This window comes from Monoraphidium neglectum, assembly GCF_000611645.1.
Source record: "Monoraphidium neglectum strain SAG 48.87 unplaced genomic scaffold scaffold00276, whole genome shotgun sequence".
Lineage (NCBI taxonomy): Eukaryota > Viridiplantae > Chlorophyta > Chlorophyceae > Sphaeropleales > Selenastraceae > Monoraphidium > Monoraphidium neglectum.
The window spans coordinates 1-20,473 of NW_014013352.1; the positions used below are offsets into that span (position 1 = coordinate 1).

The window sequence follows — 20,473 nt, forward strand, 5'->3', positions numbered from 1 at the left end:
GTGGGGAGTGGGCGTGAGGCCGGCGTGAGGCGAGGTGAAAAGTTAGTTTCGCACAGGGCGTGTTGGGCAGTTTGCAGAGTTTCCACTCAGGTGGAAAGCATCTTTCTTATCGGCAGTGCCAGAAGAAGCGCTGCCAACAGCGCCAAAAAACAGCACCTCCCAGGCAACCCCCATATCTGCCCATGCGACAGGACCACAGCAGCCGAGCCACGCCTGTTGCAAACCCAGCAAACCGCACCCAAGCTTCCGTGTAAGGGCGATAAACAAACGGGATTCGGCGCTGCCTTTGCCCTGGACACTTTTCAATCCTTGCCCCGGGCAGCGCACACGCCCGCATGCACGCCAAACCTCCCTGCATCCTCACCTGCGCCAACTCTCCAGGGTTCATGGCATCAAAGCGTTTTGGTCCCACCCTGCTGGAGCGCGGCATGGTGCCCTCGCCCCTGGTTGCCGCCTCCTCGGCCTCGTACATGTCGATGATGTCATACAGGTCACCTGATGGTGCAGGGTGACGTGATTTATGCATGTGGGTGACCGGCGGTCTTCAGGAGCGGGACTCAACACTGCCGGCCGGGCCAGGTATGGGTGGCAAGTGGTGCTTCGCTGAGCTTGGACAGCACACATGGAGCAAGCAGGGCCTGCGCCCTGTCATATTGGCCGCTGGTGCAGGGGTGGCGTGCAGCATGGACGTTAATGCAGCCAAGCACGTGTACGCCATGCCCACCGCAACGCCCACGCACCGTTGCTGTGCAAGAAGAGGAGGTCCTCCCGCGTAAGGCTGCCCACGCTGTCGTCGCCACCGGTCGCTGCGGACCGCGCCTGGTAGCCGGCAACCAGCCCGTCCCACTGCATAGGTGCAACCAAAAAAGGACAGTGCGTCGAGGCAGGCGGGCACTGAAGACGGAAGTATGGGCGAGCGCGGCCACCACCACCAAGGGGTGGCACGTGCCCATGCACGCAATGCTTGGCGGTCAAAGTTGCATTACGGGCCCGCACTTCCCTGGTGACTCGCCTGAGTCAGCATGAGCCCGACTGCGGTCCAATACCGGCCCTCGCCGCAGCGCAAGCGGCGGCCGCTGCTGCTGCTGCTGCTGCTGCTGCTGCTGCTGCTGCTGCTGCTGCTGCCGGCGTTGCTGCTGCCGCTGCCGGCGTCGGCGCAGTCCTCGTTGGGTGCCTCTGCAGCCAGGCGCGCCGTCCGCCTCACCCAGGCATCCTGCTTGTGGATCCTGCGACAGCGGGCAGGGCGAACGGAGGTAGGCGAGGGAGCGTTGGAGCCGCCTGCATAGCTGGTGAGCCAGGTGGCACCAGGTTTCCGGCCGACTACCTGAGGCAAGTATGGGCCGCTCGGTGTGGCGTCCCGGCTTCCAATCTAGTTTCCCTCTGTCCTGGGCTCCCAACACGTGCGCAAGCGTCGGGCGCGGGGGCCGCCTGGGCCGCGACGCGTGCAGCGGCGGCGGCAGGCTCGCACCCTACTGCGGGGCGGCCCTCTGAGATTTCAGATCCGCACCCACCAGGCCATTGGCTTTTTTAGGTCAACCTCTAATGTCTCCACGAAGTATGTGTGGAGGTTGGTATGGTGGTCCATTATGCGCTCCGCTGTGAGCCACCCTTCGGCGTAACCGGCCGCAAACATCTGGTCGGCGTCCGGGTGACGGGGTGACGTCACCACGCGAAGCTTCCCAAAGTTGCTGGGCGTGAAAGACGCGTCCACAAAGGCAGCGTGCGCGACGGCGCCTGCGTGAAATGGGCAAGCGCCGTGCTTGTGCGGTCGAGCGGGTGGGGTGGATGTGTTCAAGACAACAGGTACAGCCGCCACCGGAGGCCAGCGCACCAGTGATGCCACCGGGTTTCAGATGCAGTGCAAAGCGCGCTCCATTACAATGCTCAATATGCAGCTGCCAATGGCTGCTGAGGAGCTGGATGAAGGGGCTGCATGACATCCCACATGCGCACCGTCATGCACGCCTTCCTCGACACGCCACCCAGCGCGGCCACCCTTGAACACGCTGCACGTTATGGCGTGTGGCGGCAGGCGAGCACAGGAGTCCTGCATCATCAAGCTGGTTGGTAGCTCTGCTGCTGCCGCCCTCCGCAGACACACGGAGGCAGCGACAAGCGCCAGCAGCCAGCCAACTCCCATTGTTATGGCAATGGCTGGGATGGCAGCGTGTATGACGATATATGCGACTAAATCAATTACGCTCGACTCGGCTTCGCAGCGAAACGTGATCTTATTGGTCGTGGTGCCACGCTGGAAGCGATAGCATGGCCGCGCCACTTGCTGATGAACTGTGGCGTGCGGCCCAAGTATGATATCCCGCTCAATGCAACGGATGCATCTTGCGCAAGGAAGCGCATCACCGAGCCTCTGTCGGTTGCCACGTGGTGTCCGCCGGCTGCCAGGGGTGGCGGCTTCGCCGAGCTGGCCGTCTGACATCACACACTAGCCTCGCTGTTCCTCTAGTAACTCTGGAAAAGATCATTTATGAAACTTTGGTACTGTCCAATAACCTGTCTAGCTAGACCGCCAAGACTGCAATCAGCACCTGCTGGATTTTCAGCTTGTGAGGTCGGACAGGCGGCGGGGAGCTTCGACTCCTGGCCGACAGGCGCGCGCACAAGGCCTGCCTATCAACAATGATAAGGCCTTGTGCAACACTTGTTTACCGTATACCTTGCCGTCACTTTGCTGACGCTATGCTTTTCCTTACAAGAAGCTAACAACGTGGTATGCAATAAAAAGCAGTGTGGAATTTGTAAATCCTCCCGCACCCTATCATAGAGATTCATCCAAGATTGATGTCAAGAGCTGTGCCTGCTGCTTGCGTCATGTTTGACAGCCCGGTGTTCCAGGCCAGGCGGGGGCGAGCTGCCCTCCCACGCTGCCTTGCTGCGCTGGCCCAGGTGCTAGCGGTCCTGACGGCCCCAATCAAGTACTAGACATGTGCTATTGGGGCCGGCGACTTCCAGTAGTCTGCTGCGGCCCTGGAGGCGGCCACAACAGAGAATTGACCCCCTAGAGCACAGCAGGTCACGCCTCATCAGACGCCAGCCGCTCGCCTCATATCCTATAGCGTCTAGAATATCACATACCAACACATGCTACTACACACATGCTTCACACGACATGCCGTCATCCTCGCCAAGCTGCTGCCCTGCTCCGTTGCTGCCGTCCAGCTAGCGATACTGACACGGCGATGTCCAAAGTTAAGAAGGGCGCCCATGCCGTGTGTGGGCGACCCAGCAAATCACTTGCAATTGTATCATACGCTGAACACCATCACAGGCACACACCTCGAAACTCTCGATCTGAACCCGCAAACCGCGCGCGCCAGTCCCTCGGATGGCCATGCAAATTTAGAACGGTGGAGTCCCGTACCGTCTATTACCCATCGCTTTTCCTCATCCCCTGCAGTGGGGTTGCGCGCCGGGGTCGTGCTCAGGAAGTGCTGTGCATCGTCACCAGTCCAACGCTGCTCAACCCATCACCCTCAGCCCGCTCATGTGCGCTCATTTCCCCCTCAGGTGAACCTTCCATGGACGCGACGCACGATCGGAGCGCCAGCGGCGCCGGCGGCTGCTGCGGCGAGGCGCGCTGCATCTGGCTGGACGCCTTGACTGCTGCCTTGCTTCAGCACAAGGAGCTCCCAGTCGACCCGTTTCGCCTGGACATCCCTTTCATCCTGGATGCAGGCATGTTCATTTTCAGGGCCATGCCAACGCATAATTCAGCCGTGTGCCGCGGCGCCAGCGCCTTTGTGGCAAACATCTACGGAGGCAAGCCGTGCTGCACCGGAGGCAGCGCGTGCGGGCTCGCGTTCGCTGTGGAGCGCTGCCCCATTGCAGCCGCGCCCGCAGCCGCGCCGGCGTCGGCATACACACTGATGATCGCAGGCGTGCAGGGGGGCGGCGCGGTGTGGCTGCCTATCTCTCACTGCCTGACGCCACCCAACGTGGCGCTCCGCTGGGATGCGCTGCGGGCCGCAGTTTTGCAAGGCCACCGGCTGCAGGCGTCCGTGGTGGTGCTGCACGCGGCGCCGCGCTGCGGCGAGGCCGACGCGCTGCGCGTCGCGGCGCCAGAGGGCGGCGCGTCGGCGGGGCCGAGGCTGGGCGGGCCGTTCAGCGACGTAGTTGTGAGGGCAGGCAGCCGCGAGTTTGCAGCGCACCGGGTCGTGCTTGCGGCGGCCAGCCCCGTGTTTCTGGCGATGCTGCAAGGTGCGGACGGGAAGTTGCGGGCGTTGTGCGTTTATGCGGCTTCGTGCATGCATTGCAGCTTTGCTATTTATGTGAGTGAGCTTGTGCTGGTGTCTTTGATTGCATTACTGCGCGCATGCGCGCATGCTCCTGTCATGTGTGAGTCGCTACGCCTCGCCCTGTATCTCAGAACCACACCAACAGCTAGGGCTGCCAACATGACACCCCCACGCGCCATGACGCGTGGGCAAGCTGCCACGCGTCCCGCTCGAGCGCCGTCCCGCCCTTGCCGTGCCCCGCCGCTGCAGGTGGCGGCATGCGCGAGGCGCGCGAGGCCGTGGTTGACATTCGGGAGGCCGATCCTGCCGCCGTCGAGCTGCTGCTGCGCCACTCGTACGGCCAGGCGATCGACGTGCCCCTGGCCCTCGCGCCCCGCTTAGCCGGCCTCGCATGCCAGTACTACCTCGCCACGCCTCTGGTGTGGCACCTGCACCTGTGGCTGTCCGCGCTGCCGGCGCTCGCCGCGCCGGACCTGTTGGCACTGCTGCCAGGAGCGGCGCTGTACTGCCCAGCCGCCTGCGAGGCGCGCCTGTACTGCCTGGCGGCAGCCGGGCTGGCGGAGCTGCAGCGGCTGCCAGGGTTTGAGCACTGGCCGCTTGAGATGGTGGAGAGCGTTGTGAAGCGCGCGCCGCCAGGCGAGGGCTTCGCAGCGGCGGCGGCCTGGATGGACGCGCGGCAAGTGTGGATCGACACGTCTAGTCATCACGAGCGTGACAAGGCAAAGCGGTTGGAGAACATGCCGATGGCGGGCAAAGGGGACTGCTTGGTCGCCTCCAACTGGACGCGGCTGCTGGATGCGATTGCTTGGGACCGCGCAACCCATGCCGATCTGCACGCTATCCGATGCCACTGCGACGGCGTCCGCAACCCGCCGCGCGGCCTCGGGATGCGCCTGTACGACACCCTTGCGAAGCTGCACGCCGCGCTGCTCGCCAAGGGCGGCGCCGCCCCGTAGGACATGGACACGAGTGCACCAAGCGCATAGCACGTGAATGTGGCTTGCTGCGCGTAAGCCCCTGCGTCGGCAGCGGCGCTGCAGCTGGCGGCAGCCACGAGGACCGTGGCCACAAAGCCAGCGCATCGCGAAAGCAATCGCGCACGGGACCCCCTGCGATGTGCATGCCCCGCCTAAGACTGGGGCGGACTGTCAGCATGTTGAGACATCATACCCAGCTGAGAGTTTTGTAGCCTACACATATGGGACCAATCGCGCTGCAGCCTCGCATTTGCTGGCGCAGCCGTGCAACACAGAAGGCCTTTGCTGTCCCGCCCAGCTTTCTTGACCGGGCAAGCAACCCCCTCATGCCACCTTTATTGTACATGCAGGTGTGTTGAGGCTGAAAATAAGTGCGGTTGATTGCGCTTGCAATGTATAGTTGTCGAGCATAGCTCATCAATGTTGCATCCCTACCATGCACCTCGCCTGCACCCCAGCTTGCTGCCGTCAAGGGCCTGCCTGTTGATGCCAAGCGGACCTGCTGGCATGATGGCAAGGCTTGCACTGCGCGATTATGCAGCTCCATGTGAGGGTCACATGGAGCTGCACAATTGTGCAACGCAAGACCATGACCCTTGTGTATTTGCCAAGCGAGCCTTGTGGCGTCGTGCCTCGAGCCTGCCTGTTGTTGTGCGCCCCCTGCTGGCCTTGCCCAGGGTGCAAACCATGTCCCGCCATGCGCCTTGTGGGTCCCGACGCGCCTCACGCCTGCCTGCTTCTTTTGCGGCCCCCGTTGTCCTTGCCTAGGGTGCACGTTGTGTCGCGTGAGCACTTGACTCATGCAGCCGGCGCAGAACGGGGCTGCTGTCTGTCGCAAATAAACCCCTTCATAGCCGTGATGTGCAATCCCTGCTTGGCGCGCTGCATCGTCCTGCACGTTGCCAAGGGCAGTAAGTTGATGCTCGCGCTGATGGCCTTCGCTGCTGTGTGCTTGGGGCCAGCGTGGCACCTGATGTTGCTTTACTACTGTAGACCTCACCTGCCCCCATGCTGTTGGCTGATTCCAGGTGCTGCTGTTTGCTTGGGGCCAGCACCCCACCAGGTGCCGCCCAACACGCCTCGCACCTGTCCCCTCGCATGCACTTGGGCTGCGTGTGGTTGTATCTGACTGCAAACTCCGCCAGCTGGCGTGGCCACGCACGGTGTAAGTTCCAAAGCAAAACTGCAGTTTCTTGAACAGCATGTGCGCATGCTGCGCCAGCAAGTTAGGTGACACATGCTCAGAAAAGATGCTGTTCATGGCGGCCCGCACGCGCCAGGGAAGTGATTGAATGAGCAGGCAGGCTGAGCAAGTGAGCAATACCAGCACAATTGGTAAAGTGGAGAAGGCAGTAACTAAGGCCCCGGCACACCGCCAGTGGTGCCTCGCAACCGCCCCCATCGACCGATAGCTCAACCCATCGTCACTGCGGCCGTCTGCTTGCGGCAACAGGCGTGTCACGCTGGCTCTCTGCCGCATCTGGTCAAGGCCACCGCGGCCATGGGCATGCTTGCAAAATGCCAGGGATCGAGTGAGCCCAACCACCCTTTGAATGCCTGAACATCGCACCTGGGTAATGAGAGCTGCACAGGCCCCCCGCCCCCAGCAGTACGTACAGCTCAGCAGCCGCAAGCGTAGTTCCGTGGATCGTGCCGCCGCCCCTTGCCGCCTGCAGCGCCGCTGAAAAGGCGAGCACTGCCTGCGCGCCCGCAGGGCGCCCAGCGCGCGCTCACAGACAGGCGGTGGCTGCGCAGGAGCCGGCAGCCACCGCCCAGCTGGTCCAGCGTCAGCCCCAGCGCCGCGCGCGCCGCCTCGTACTGCGCCAGCGCCAGCCCCACGTTGCAGCCGCCGCCCACATCCGCCTGGATGCGCTCGCACGGGAAGCGGCGCTTGTGCAGCATCTCGGTGTTCCTGCGGCCCAGCTGCAGGGTCTCGCTGGCGCGCACCGCCGCCATCGCCTCGGGCGCGGGCAGCCGCCCCTCCAGGCCCACCATCCACTCACGCCACGCGTCGTGCACCGTGCGCACGCCGGTCGTGCCGAAGATGGGCGATGCCGCCAGCAGCTTGCGATGCTTGGGCGCGTGGGCCACATCGCCGCTGTCGGCGGCGCCGGCGCAGGCGCTGGCGGCGGCCGCTCATGCCCGCGAGGAGCGTCGAGCACTTGCGCGGCACCGCCGCAGGCGTTAGAGGCGCAGCGGGCTCGGCGCCACTGCCGCCACTCTCAGCCGCGCCGCCTGGCAATGCATCGGCTGGCGGCGCGCTGCACAGGGACGTTGCGCGGGTGCCGCCGCTCAAGCGGCCAACAGTGCGGCCCCGCGCTTGCAGGCGCCAGGGCGGGCGACTCGGAGGGCGCCGCAGACGGCCCCGCCGCGCGCGACAGACCGCCGCTGCGGAGCGCCGTGAGCGCAGCGGCAGCCGAGCCCGCGGACGGCGCCGGGGCCCCTGCGCGCAGCGGCAACTGCCCGGGCGCCGCGCCCCCGCACGGCTCCGCAGCCACACGCGCCGCGTCTGGGGCCGCCAGCGCTCCGTCGCACACCTGCCGGCGCCGCCCCCGACAGCAGCGCGTGCTGCGCCGCCCCGCTGTGTGCCGTGTTGCGCGCCGCGCCCGCGTGCGCGAGAGGCGCGGCCGCCGCCGCGGCAACGACCGCCACTGCGCCATCGCCGCCGGTGCCGCCCCCGCCGCCACCGCCGCCGCCGCCGCCATGTGCAGCAGCGTGCACAGGCCTGCCCGCCGGTGGGTGTCCGCTGGCGTGCAGCGGTGGCGCCTGCGGGACCTCAGCCGGGTGCGGCGCAGCTTCAAGCAGCCAAGCCACCTCGCCTGGCGCTGCGGCCGCCTCCTTCGGCGGCGACAGCGCCGCGCTCAGCAGCAGCAGCGCGCCGCTCGCCTCCTGCAGGGGCCATGGTGCGCGGCCGGCGAGGCGCGCGTGCTGCGCAGCCGCCACCGCTGCAGCCGCAGCGGCCAGCGGCGCGGCCAGCGGCGCTGAGGACGCGCGGGGGCGGCACGGGCGCCGCGCTGGCGTGACCGTCGCGCCCCAGGTGAGCGGGCGCACAGCGGCGTCCTGGGCGGCGGCGGCGACATGCGGTGGATGCCCCCCTCGATCCGCTGCAGGGACAGCGCCAGCGCCGGCGCTACCTCGATCAGCAGGCCGTCGCGCCGCCGCAGCATCTCCTCGTGCGACGCAAACACCTGCTGCATGAACACTTGCCACAGGGGCGTCTCAAACGCGGGTGCCGCCAGCGTGCCGAGCGCGCATGCGCCGCCGTACCTCTGCAGCTTGAATTGCGGGTCCTGCAGCAAGGGCAACGCAAGGAACGCGAGGGGGCGTCGTCAGGGACAGGATCGCGCGCGTGGCAGGTAAGTGTTGGTGCGTTCGACAGCTGCACGACCAGGGGACTATGTGCAGACTCTGCCTCCTGCAGGTTCTGCCTCCTCCAAACAGCGAGCCTGCTCCGCCTCAGCAACCTGCCCCCTCCTTGTACACCATGATACATCCCATGAGCCTGGATGGCTCCAAGAGCGGGCGACCGCGGGATTGTGTAACAATCCTAATCCTAATCCTCCTCAGCCACCCCCCCCCCAAGCACCTGCCACCACCAGGTCCCCAGCCGCTCGATGCCCAGCAGCAGGCCGAGGCCCGACACGTAGGACGGCGCCCCCAGGGCGGCGGCGCGCCGCGCCGCTCCAGCTCGGCCCGCGCCGCTCGCACGCCTGGCAGCCCCAGGTCGATCCACGCGCCCGGCACAGGCGCCGGCACCCGCCCGAGCCAGCGGCGCCGCCTGAAGTCCTAGTCAGAGCCGGCCAGCAGCGCAAACGCCGGCAGGGCCGCCAGGGGGTTCCACGCAGCCGAGGGCGGCAGCGAGGGCGTGGCGCGGCGCAGCGCAGCACGGCACGGGGGGAGGCACCGCGTCAGGCGGATACGAGGCACACGCCCCTCGAGCCCTGCGCGCGCGTGCAATGCTTCGGCATGCTCTCCGCCTCAAGGCAGGCCTCCTGTGCCACAGGGTTTGCAGCCGCATGCGTGCACGTGCGCCCCCACAAGCCGCCCAGAGCCTCCTCACCTTGACCATGTAGCTCGTTGCCATGGGGCCCACCGCCTGCAGCCAGCGGCCCCCTGCGCCGCGCGTTGTTGGGGATCCACACGCGACCAGGGGATGGTTGGCGAGCGCGCAGGAGGCGTGGATGCATGTTGGAGGAGGCTGCGAGCTCCACACACTTCAAATCAGTAACCGCAGGCGCTCACATATGCACTGGACGTCGAGGCTGGCACCCGCTGACGCCAGCATGCCGAAAGCCCGTGAAGCACCCCAGGTGGCTGGTGGCCTGCTTCTGGATGGATGGGCACTGCGCCAGCATCTGGTGCCGGGGCAAGGGGGGAAAGTCAGGCAAAGGGTAGGGCCAGGTGCGGGGGAAGAGCGCCGCGTTGGCAGGGGCATTCAGGCCGGGGTGTTCAGGCGTGTGCGAGGCCCGCGCCGGCCCACCCCCCTGGGTACCTGCTCAAAGCCATAGGCGATGAAACGTGTGCCTCTCCAGCGCCCGCGAGGGGTCCTTGTACATCCGGCGGATCTTGAGCCAGCGCGGGTCCCCCTCCAAAATCAGGCGCGGCAGGTCAAAGCCGCCGAGGGAGAGCTCCGCCACGGCGATGTCGGCAAAGCAGCTGCTCGCAGGGTTTGGGGGTTCCCGCTGAGAGGCCAAGTCAAGGCCCCAGGGTGGAGGTGTCTCACTGCTGTGTGTGAGTGTGACATGCGAGCTCCCCGGCCGTCAGCAGGCGCGCCGCCACCGCCTCAGTCAGGTCGCCCTCTGCCCTGCAGCAAGATGTGGAGAGGAGGGTTGCAAAAATTGCGGATGGGGAGGGGCCGACGGCGGCATGCCGGCGCCTCCTGGCTGAGTTGGCCGACAAACCGTCAAACCGGCAAAACCATCAGCAGCTTCTTCTACAGGCCAGCACGCCTGGCCACGCTCGAGTGCGGTTCATGCTGGTTGACGGGGCGGCTGCGTGGCTCAAAGGGCCCCCGCCAAGCCCAGTGGATCCCTCCCAGGTCGGGCGAGGATGGCGGCAAGTCAATCCGTCAAACCGTTAAAACCGTCAATCCGAAAAACCGTCAGCAGCCGGGAGACCGCTCACCGCACTTCTGTGCGCCGCTCATGGTTGGGTGGGTTGGGTGGGGTGGGGGGCGAGCGGAATGTTGCATTGCCATGCAGGTAGTGAGCAAGCTTGAGCTACCGTGCGCACAAGCAGGCCCCCAATCATCAGCCAGTGGCCACCCCAGCCCCTTGCCACCTTGCGGATGTTGTCCACGGCACCGGCGGGGTCTTTGCTGTTGACGAAGCGGGTCGCCAGCAGGTGGCGCAGGAAGCGGGCGACCTTGGACACTAGGTGCACTGAGGGCCGTGAACGAGGGTTTGGTGCGCTGCTGCTCCTTGACGTACTCCACCCACCGGCCGGGTAGCTGGTGTAGTTGACCTGGGTGCCTGCAGGAGGACGGCGCCTGGTGCTGGTCAAACAACAAAGGCCAGCGGCATCCACGCCGGGGCGCCCCCTGCTTTGCCCGTCCCGCCCCTCGGAGCTGCCGCGGCACTCACTGCTTTTGGAGTTCTCCCACTGGGCCTTGTAGAAGAGCTCAGACTCCTCCGCGGCGCTGCAGCATTATTGCCAGCAGGGTGGTGCGATATCCGTCACAGCCATCCAGCCGCTATTAGGACCCATCCTCACAGGGCCCACAGCGCTCGCAGGCGCCACATGCCCCAGGTCTGGCTACATGCGTGCGGACTGCCAAGGCACCCGAGCAGGTGCATTGCGGCCCGGCCGCCCCTCAGCAGAGGAGCGGCGCGCGCGCGCGCGCGCGCTCACTCGGCGTCGTCCTTGGCCGGGAGCTCCAGAGCCTCGGGGCCATCGTATACGAGCCAGGACAGCCCGTCGACCTCATCTGGGCAGCCTCTTGCGTCCCCGCGGCATTGCTGCAGTCCGCGGATCTCTAGAGGCAGCCCGAGGCTCGCGGGGGCGTTCGATTTCAACCAATCATATGTTGAGGACGCATAATACACGACCAGACACGCGCAAACCGCGCGCAAACCCACACAGGTTATCGACCCCATGAATCGACTCTCTCTGGCCTCGCAGGCCTGCAGGCTGTTTGCAGCCAGGCAGCTTCAACCAAGCAGCATTATGCGGGCCCAGGCATGCGCTGCGTCGTCGGGCGGCCCAAGAAGGCGGGCTGGTCGTCCGTCCCAGCGCCCCCTGAGGGAACTCGTGCAGCAGATTGATGCGCGCCTGGATAAGGTGGACGCGGGCCTGGCTGAGGTGGACGCGCGCCTGGATAAGGTCGACGCGCGCCTGGATAAGGTGGACGCGCGCCTGGATAAGGTCGACGCGCGCCTGGATAAGGTGGACGCGAGCCTGGATACGGTGGACGCGAGCCTGGATACGGTGGACGCGAGCCTGGATAAGGTGGACGGGCGCCTGGACCGGTGGGAGGCGAGATTTGGCTTCCTTGTGGAGGAGGTGCTGCGTCGCAAGGCGGCGGCGGTGGCTGGGGTCGGGGCCGCATACGTGCAGCCGCTGGATGCGCTGTCCCTGGTGGACCTTGCGCAGCTGCTCCCGAGCAGGTTTGCTGACAAGGTGGCGCCGCGGGAGTAGCAGCCGCGCCCAGGCGGCCCGCGGCGCACGGTGCAGCTCGCGGCGGGGTTCGCCTCCACCCTGGCCGCCACCGGCGTCTCGCGCAGGCTCCTGCTTGGCCTGCGGCCACTGGTCGTGGTGAGTGGGACACAAGTGTTTTTTGGCACGCGCAATGCGCGCGCGTGTGGCAAGATGGGTGCTCTTCAGTCAGCACAGACCTGTGGGGACATCGCTCGAGCTCATCGCTGCGCGCGTTGCTGTGTTGCGGTCGTGTAGTGCAACCCTGATTGGGCCGACACCCAGGAGCTCTGCACACCCAGCCCAAGCTCCCGACCTCGCGCGCGGGCGCGTCGCCTTGCGCAGGGAACGGACCCCAGCGCCCCTGCCTGGGTGGACGAGCTTAGCCAGCTGTCCACGCAGGCTTTCGGCGACGCCGTACACGACTTGAATGACCGGGCCCTGAAGCAGCTTCTGTCAAAGGGTTTGAAGGCGGCGACGAAGGACGGCGATGAGCAGCAAGAGGTGTGTGCACGCGCACGGCTCTGCAATCGCTTGCGCGCCAGTGCGTCTGCCTGGCTGGGTGTGTTGTTGTTTTGGGGCTGCAGGGCACTTGCCGCGAAGGTGCCGGCAGCATGGTCTGCTTCTGCTCATGTGCCTGCGCTTGGCGCTTGACTGTGACCCACGTGCACCGCCGTGTCAAGGGATGCCCCTGAGCCCGCTGCCCGGGCGCTTGCTCGCAGGAGCTGCTGAGCAGCAGCGGCGCCGGCATCGCATGCGCCGTCGCTGCGGCGTTCCTGGACGCGTACCTGCCAGCTACATTCGGCGGTGCGGCAGACGGCGCAGGCGGCGGCGCGGGCAACGGCGCGGGCAGCTTCGTGGCGCCCGTGCTGCCGCAGTTCCCGCCGGAGGCTCTCCAGTTTGACCTCCGCGGGCTCGTGGAGGAGGAGCCTGGCCACGTACGCGTCGACATCGGCGAGATCAAGACGCGCGCCGACTACGGCAGCGCCGTGCAGCAGCTGGGGCTGCGGCTGGGCGTCCTCCGCTGGCTGCTGGTCGCCTGCTGCGGCGTGGCGGAGAGCGACATTGGGGCGGTCGGGCGGCTCTTCGTCCCGGCGGTTGGCGAGGGCCGGCCCGCGCCCCAACAGGAGGAGGTTGACGTCCAACAGGAGGAGGTCACCCGCAGCGTGTGGCGGTTCAGCCTGCACCTCCACTGGTTGTAGGGCCCCGGGCAGGGCGGGCACGCAGGGGGCGCGTGGAGGGCGCACGTGCCGCGGCCGCTAGGGGGCTGCGCGCGCCGCGCCGAGCAAAGCGAGTACAGTGGGGTTCCGTTTGGCAGTAAGCGTGGAGCTCCTCTTTCCAGAAACATGGGATGATATATTTTTTGTGTTTGACACTGCATGCCTTTTCCTTCTATTCCTGTTGACGGACAACCGGTTTCTTTTTAGCAGCTTGATCCCCAAGGGCATGCACTTTCGCCCTCGTCGTCCTGCCACCCCTTGACAGCACCCTGTTGCTTGCGCTAAACGCACCTGACACTGAAATCCAGGTCCACTGTTGCCCCCTTGCCTACCGTGCGCCGCAAGTTGCGCACTGATTGTTTTGTAGCAGCTTCCTAAGCGCGGGGTGCGACACATCATTGCAAAAGTGCTTGCGTGAATTGGATCGGCTGGATGTGTGTGGGCTCCACGGCCCGGTTGGCACCTAAGGGTTTGGTTCTGCAATCTGTTATGGCTTGGCTGGGCAGATTTCCAGCGCCTACTGTGCCAGCATAAACCGAATGAGTTGTGTGTTCGTGAGTTGAGAGCCGGCCGACTGTTGGCCATGTCATTCCGGCAGGTGATGGCACTTGGGCAAACCTGCCCCGCTTTGAAGATGCTTTACCAAGTAACGGCCAAAGCAGATGCAGAATCCGTGGCTCCAATATAGGTCCATCGGGAGAATGCTTTGTTCCAGAAGCGCGCAGCGGGCGGCGACTCGCGCTGCGGCGTGCTCGACGCAGTGGCACCCATTGACCAGCAAACGCCCGGAGCTGTGAGAGCAGGCCGTGTGGGAGCAAGCTATGGGGAGTCACAAGCACGCAGCCACCCCCGTGCAAGGGTGGCCAAGAAAGAATCGTGGGACCATAGGAATGAGGGCGTAGGTGACCGTGTGGTACAACTGCCACTGCAGGGCATGGGAGGGGTGCCAGTACATGATCTGGGGGGGGGCGGGGAGGCTCTCGTGGCAAGGATTTGGGAAGGCTGGCTCAAGCCGCGGGCCGTGGGTGCCCCGTTCCTTGAGAACGAAGCACCCGCCCGAGAGGGTGGATTCCGCACGGCGCTGCTGGGTGGCCAGCGGCACCAAGGGCCCTTGGCCCCTGAGCGCCGCGATTCCTGTGAGCCGCCCGCCGCGAGTCCTGGCCTATCGCCCCCCCTGGCTGCCATTGGCGCCCTGCCTGTGATTGCACATGCTGTTTGTTGCAGCGCACCCCGCCGTCGCGCCAGCATACGTATCACATGGGGCTGCACAATTGTGCCATGCAAGCCCGTGCTTGTTTTGACTGTGACCCTGTGTCTTTGGCAAGGGTGCACACTGTGTCGCGCAGTGCGCCTTGTGCCGCCGTGCCTCGCGCCTGCCCGTTTCTTGTGCGGCCCCTGCTGGCGTGGCCCAGGGTGCACGGTGTGTCATGCGTGCGATGCGCATGGCCCATGCAGCCGTCATGAAATGCGGCTGGTGTCTTCAGGGAACCCAGCTTCAAAGCCCTGAGTGGGATGCACGCGCTGCTTGCCGCATGGCATTGTATCTCACATTGCCTATGGCTGTAATGCAAAGCTCACGCACGTAGATGGCGCGCGGGTCGTGCTGATGGCTCGGGGCCAGCACGAGAACTGGTGTTACCTTGCAGACCCTGCATCCGGGCCCTTGATGTTGGCTGATGGCAGGCGCTTGAGTTTATTTGCTTGGGGCCAGCGCCCCACGTGTCGCTTCACCGACCCCGCACCTGTCCCCTCGCATGCAACCTGGCCGCGCGTGGTGCGCCGCCGCTTGTAATTGAGCGCAACATCCGTCAGCTGGCGTAGCCACGCACGGTGTAGGTAGCTTCTAGAGCAGTTCTGCAATTGAATGGATAGCGTGTGCGCGTGCTGAGCCAGCTATCAAGGTGACATAGGCTAAGCAATTATGCTACGGCATCATGGCAGCCCCCATCTGATGAAAGTGACACACACACCGACGGAAGCGCGGGCTCATGTCGCATGCACGTGTGCCGCAAGCGCGAAAACTCATGCTCAGGATGTTGTGTCACTGTCTCAGGCGTACAGCAGCGCAATTGGACGTTGTTGCGCTTTCATGAGGCTGTGCTTGTCAACATTGTCGGCAGATTGTCTGGCCTGGCCCCATCGCGGGTGCTTACAGTTCAGCGGACACAGCATCTCTTGCGGTACTGCTGTTTGCGTGGGGCAGTGCGGCTGCCCCTTGAACCAGTATCTGCGGGAGTGCAGCAGATGGGATTGCTGTTGCAAGGGTCAAGATCAGGGCCTCACGTGCAAACTGTGGACTGACCCATGATGCGGCTCACGAGGCTGATGATGAGATGACTGTTTGCGTCCACATGTTGTGGTGCCTAACCAAGGATCATGGTGCCAAGCCCATGTGTGATGCGCGCTGGGTCATCAGACAATGTAAGCTGCAGTGAGTCAAAGGCCTTCTTTATCATGCTGTTGCCGTGCACTCATCTGCTGTAGCTGCGGCGGGCCGGCTGCGCCGACAAGGCGGCAAGCAAAACGCAGTCACGATGACAGAACCGCCTGACTAACATTCATGTATGCGCGCCCGCGCGCGATTCAAAGTTTCAACAAATAATTGACACTCTGTGACGTGGATCTAGTGCTGTGGCATGCACACAAGATCTCGCGGACATCAGATCGCAGCCCTGGCTTTGAATCCGGTCGCAATGGGCAAGTAGCTTTCACTGCCCTATGCGAAGCGGGCTGCAATGCGCTGTGGGCGTGCTGCTGGCAGTGGTAGCCGCATTGGCGGTGGGAGCGGCGGTGGGAGTCGGGGTCGCAGCGGCTCAGGGCAGGTGCGCACAACGGAGCCAAGCACGCGTCAACAGCATGGCATTTTGGGTAGAGGAACCCGATGATTCCTGCACACGATCCCCGTTTGTATCGCAGCAGTTGCCCATGTGAGCCGTGCCGGTCCCTCCAACTTGCTTGCATCGCATATTCTCCTCCCGCCTGCCGCTTGCTGCCACCCCTGCCCCCGCTTCTCCAGGTTTTCACGCCCTGCTGATGCCAAAGCAGGAGTCCCTGCACCCTCGGGCTCCCAGCCACTCCCTGCTGCGGTCGACACAGCGCCGGGCAGGGCGCCGCCCTCCCCATCTGCACAAACGCCCCCAGCCGCTGCTGCTCGCGCCGCACCAGCCGCCGACGCAAACAATGGCGGCGGCGGCGGCGCAGCGACCGCGGCCAGCGACGTCGCTCCGCGCACTGATCTGAGCCCCGATCAGATCCAGCTGTTGAGGGCCACGCTGGTGTTTGCGCAGGCGTCGGTGGCCGCCAACCGGACTGGGCCGAGGGCCAACGCCACCGTGTTTGACCCCGAAAATTCGGTGGGGTGCGGGGGCAATTTCATGTGCACCTGCATGCGGGCACTGATGGCTGACGCTTTGCAGTTGCATGCAGCTTGCATGCCATGTTGTCGACTGTCGTGCGTGCAGGTAGCTGCCAGCAGCGCACACCAAGGCAGCACAGCACCTAGTGTCGGTTGAAGCTCCCCCCCTTGCCCCCATATCCCTGCGCGATTCCGAACCTGCCAGGCGTTTGACCGTCTGTTCACCTTCCTGAACACGACCAAGGAGGTGCTGTTCGCCGACCGGCCCCGCATACGCGCCATCGTCTCGTACCACATACTGCCCGTCGTGGTGACCACTGCTCAGCTGTTCAACGGCCAGGTGCTGCCCACTCTCAACCCCGACGCCAACATCAGCGTCGCAAAAACACGTGGGTGGTGCAGGCGCTCGCATGTGCAGGTGTCCAAGACTTGTTGCTTATGTCTTAATGCTGGGCTGCTTCCACGAGCGCCTCCCAAAAGCGGCGAGCGTAACACGCGTGAAGGGGCGCGCAGTGCAAGCAGGCTCCCCACCCCTATCCTGCCTCCCCCTCAAAGCAGGTGCCGGCGCCATCACCCTGTTCAACGCCGCCTGTCCAGCCTGCCCCAAAGCAAGGGTCATCAAGGCAAACATCCCAAACATTGTGCCTGATGCCGCCGCCAAGCGCGACTTCACCATTATCCACATGATAGACACTGTGCTGCTGCCGTCGCTGTGATGCTGGCTGCGTCAATTCTCGTCCTTTGCAGTTGGTGGTGCCATGCGATAATAAGTGTTGGTTTGCGCCTCCCTGCATGGGTGCGCTGCACCCTGCTTGGCAGGTTCAGAGCAGACGCCATGTTGTGGGCCAGGGAGTGGTGGTGGGGTCATTTCTTAACAATTTGGGGGCGGCGGCAATGGGCAGGGCAGGGAAGGGGGTTGTCATCGATTTCTCCACATCGCCAAGTCCTGGGGGCACGATAACGATGATGATTAATCAATTAAACTGCAAAAAACCTGGATTTGCGCAAACGTCCAGCGCCGCGCCCCATCACGCAGCAGGCTCACCCTTTCAAGGCCCACGGGGCAATGCGGCTTTGAGAATGAGGTGTGCCCAGCCGCGGGGCTGTGGTGGCACGTTTGTTAAACGCATGTCAGCTCGCGACTTGTTGTTGTTCGTTTGTAACAATCTTAAGTGCACGAGAGCGGATCCGCACAGCATGGAGGTGTTGAAGTAGGTGGAAATGGCAACATCAGGGCGGTGGTTTCGGACTGGCAACAATGCATTCATTATCTGTATGAGCCAGTAGCCAACTTTCACGCAAGCGCTGAGGAGTCCCTGGTGCGACTTGAGGCTCCTGCCCCGCCTCAGATCTGCCCCCCAAGTCATTGGATGCAGGGGCCTCGGGGGTGCAGGGGTAGGCAGCTTCGTGCTTGCTTCACACATGTTTTGGCTTTGCGGAGTTGCAGGTCAGTGCCTTTTCACTTTATTTAATACTCATACTCTCCTGCACACATCTGCATTGCTAATGGCCGTCGAGAGCAGGCGCTCACTGTCGCAGAGGGCGCTTTGCGCACGCCTCCCACCCCACATGCGGTTCGTTCGACAGGAGACAACACCTTGAGCAGACAGCCGCATCCTTGAAACGTCCAAAGCGACCACCCTTGAACAAGATGAAAGCAACTGCTGGCGACAAGTCCCTCGCGCCATCAATTCAGTCAGTTCGGCTGCCTCCCCAGCCAGGTTGCCAAAGGGCTGTACACATTCAAATCTTTGGCAGCATACAGAGGTGACACGCTCATGGCAGACTCACCTTCCATAGCCGCGGCCATAGTTGTGGCCTTGCTGTGGCCTTGTGCTGTCCTACATGGTTGTGGCGCTTCGCGGTCACTGCGCTCACCGGCCCGCTGTCAATGGGGACGCTGCATCAGCCGGAGCAATCGCGCGGAATCAGCGTCGCAGCAGGCATACGTGATCATATTCACTTGATCCCCGGTGAGACGGTGACGGCCGACTACGACTCCAAGGTAGTGAGGTATACTTTTATATTCACATGCGGACACCTATTGCTGCAGTTTAAACCCAGGCCGTCACTACCGGGCGGCGCTTTTGACACACCTCAGATCGCACACAGCTGCCCAGGGCAGCGTCATGAGAGGGTATGTATCTTGATAAAAATACTTGGTGCACTCTGCGCAAGTGATACCGCTTGCACCTCACCCCGCCCATTGCCTCTTTTCCCTGCCCAGGCTTGCTCTGCCATCTTCGAACAGCGCTCTCGTAGGCTGCGGGCGCAGGCAGACCTTTCGGGCTATGCGGGCGCTGTCACAGCACCCGCAGTCGGCTGTCGGGCCGCGGCTGGTCGACGACGCTGAACCCGGCAGTGGCCAGGTGGGTGGGGGGTGCGGCGCACCCTCGTCTGCGTGCGAGCATGCTGCGCCTTCAGCCCCAAAATCAGGTGCCTGCATGCACGCATGTGTACCATGCGCCCATGCGTCTTGGTCGTAAGCTCCGAATCGCTTCGGATTGCAGGCAACTGCAGATGACGCCCCGGCGGGCGCGGCCCCCGCACGCCGGCAGCGAGGGAGCGCCAAATTTCGGTTCTGGCACGACGAGCGGCGGTTCAAGGGCGCCTCCGACAAATGCATCGTGCAGCAGGCGCTGTTCGACGCGGGTGCGCTGAGGCAGCTGCAACACGTGATGCGTGCGGCCGTAAGCAGCGCCGACCACGTCAGCAAAGCAGTTTGATTGCTCCCCAAAAGGAGCAGAGGACGCGGCCCCCCCAGCATCATCATTTCTGAACCCTGATTGAACCCACACCGCTGGTTGCAGGGGGCGTCCGCACCGGTGGCTACCCCAAGTGCTCGCCGCTGCCCGGCCCGCTGGGCCACCAGCGCGCGCGCGACTGGGACGTGCTCTGGTCGCCCGCGCGCACTGCGCTCAAGGCGCTGCCGGCGCTCAAGCCGGGGCAGCTGATCAGTGCGCTGCCGGGGATGATGAGCGTCACGAAGAAGGTGCGGCCGCGTGCGTTTGCGCGCGTGTCTGTGCACGCGGTTGCGGTCGGGGTTCATGCTGTTGGGCATCGCAGCGCGTCGCGGCCGGCTGAGAGCGCGCCGGTGCATCCGCGCGATATTCATCGCTGCCGCCGGCTGCGCTTCCAGGTGGAGTCCTACCGACGCGCAAAACCTCAACCCCTTGAAAAATCAAACCACGCCGCTGGCCCCCTCCACACCGTGCGTCGCGACCCCCGATCCACCCCACCCGAAACCCCCCTCCCCCGCCCTCCCGTCTGCAGCGCCGCCTGAGCGTGACTCTCAAGCAGGCATACGGCGCCGACGCATTCAGCTTGGTGCCCCTCACATTCAGCCTGCCCGCCGAGTTGTCTGCCTGGCGCGCGTGGCTGGATTCGGAGGCGGCGGCGGGGCGGGACGCGGGGCCCTGGATGCTCAAGACGGCGCAGCACCTCGGCATGGGGCTGTGCCTGCTGCCTGGGGAGCAGGCCTATGCGCACACACTCACACCCAGGTGTGGTGCTGCGCGGTGCGGTGCTTTGTCGGCCGACTGGCAGGCGTTTCCTGTCCTTTTTCCTGCGAAACGCGCGCTTCTTTGTGACAAAGCGCTGTGATGTGCCGCTTAGCTCACCCACACGGAGACAAAGCCAGAGGCCGCGTCCGGCGCTTCGGCGCTTGCTGGGGCCGGCCCCGCCGGGCCCGCCTCTCGTCCCGCCTCTCGTCCCTGGCCCCACTCCAGTGTCTCGCCAGCCCGCGGTCCCACCCTGGCCCCTCCCTGCGCTCGCCGCGCCCCTGCCGCCCGCCGCAGGCTGCCCGCCGCCAAGCCGTGGGTGCTGGCGCAGCGATACGTGGCCGACCCCATGCTGATCGACGGCCGCAAGTTTGGGGTGCGGCTGTGGGTTCTGGTGACGGGCGCGGCGCCGCTGCGGGCCTACCTGAGCGACCGGGGGCTGGTGCTATTCAGCACTGAGGGGTGAGCGTGTGCGAACCGCTGATGCCGCGGCCACTGCCGCCGTGATGGCGGTGGCGGTGGCGGTGGCGACGGG

At 64.7% G+C, this 20,473-nt stretch overlaps 6 protein-coding genes across 6 annotated transcripts; 4 read left to right on the forward strand and 2 right to left on the reverse strand.

The window, feature by feature from the left end:
- Positions 1–982: 982 nt before the first annotated feature.
- Positions 983–1,519, reverse strand: MNEG_2441 (hypothetical protein; the record flags this gene model as incomplete). The annotated part of the gene is made up of 2 exons (XM_014049072.1): positions 983–1,226; positions 1,512–1,519. The coding sequence occupies 2 exons, from the start codon at positions 1,517–1,519 to the stop codon at positions 983–985; spliced, it is 252 nt and encodes an 83-aa protein (XP_013904526.1).
- Positions 1,520–3,713: 2,194 nt separating this feature from the next.
- On the forward strand, positions 3,714–5,209 carry MNEG_2442 (hypothetical protein; the record flags this gene model as incomplete). Its single annotated transcript, XM_014049073.1, has 2 exons — positions 3,714–4,215; positions 4,503–5,209. 2 exons carry the CDS (start codon positions 3,714–3,716, stop codon positions 5,207–5,209), a joined length of 1,209 nt encoding a protein of 402 aa, XP_013904527.1.
- A 1,641-nt stretch (positions 5,210–6,850) lies between these two features.
- MNEG_2443 (hypothetical protein) lies at positions 6,851–10,376 on the reverse strand (the record flags this gene model as incomplete). The annotated part of the gene is made up of 7 exons (XM_014049074.1): positions 6,851–7,365; positions 7,536–7,673; positions 7,768–8,290; positions 8,365–8,520; positions 8,817–9,008; positions 9,291–9,343; positions 10,355–10,376. The coding sequence occupies 7 exons, from the start codon at positions 10,374–10,376 to the stop codon at positions 6,851–6,853; spliced, it is 1,599 nt and encodes a 532-aa protein (XP_013904528.1).
- A 1,019-nt stretch (positions 10,377–11,395) lies between these two features.
- On the forward strand, positions 11,396–13,065 carry MNEG_2444 (hypothetical protein; the record flags this gene model as incomplete). The annotated part of the gene is made up of 4 exons (XM_014049075.1): positions 11,396–11,697; positions 11,953–11,983; positions 12,209–12,367; positions 12,586–13,065. The coding sequence occupies 4 exons, from the start codon at positions 11,396–11,398 to the stop codon at positions 13,063–13,065; spliced, it is 972 nt and encodes a 323-aa protein (XP_013904529.1).
- Positions 13,066–16,514: 3,449 nt separating this feature from the next.
- MNEG_2445 (hypothetical protein) lies at positions 16,515–17,154 on the forward strand (the record flags this gene model as incomplete). Its single annotated transcript, XM_014049076.1, has 3 exons — positions 16,515–16,544; positions 16,644–16,827; positions 16,997–17,154. 3 exons carry the CDS (start codon positions 16,515–16,517, stop codon positions 17,152–17,154), a joined length of 372 nt encoding a protein of 123 aa, XP_013904530.1.
- Positions 17,155–18,729: 1,575 nt separating this feature from the next.
- On the forward strand, positions 18,730–20,404 carry MNEG_2446 (tubulin tyrosine ligase; the record flags this gene model as incomplete). The annotated part of the gene is made up of 5 exons (XM_014049077.1): positions 18,730–18,807; positions 18,949–19,090; positions 19,249–19,430; positions 19,712–19,941; positions 20,236–20,404. 5 exons carry the CDS (start codon positions 18,730–18,732, stop codon positions 20,402–20,404), a joined length of 801 nt encoding a protein of 266 aa, XP_013904531.1.
- Positions 20,405–20,473: the final 69 nt, after the last annotated feature.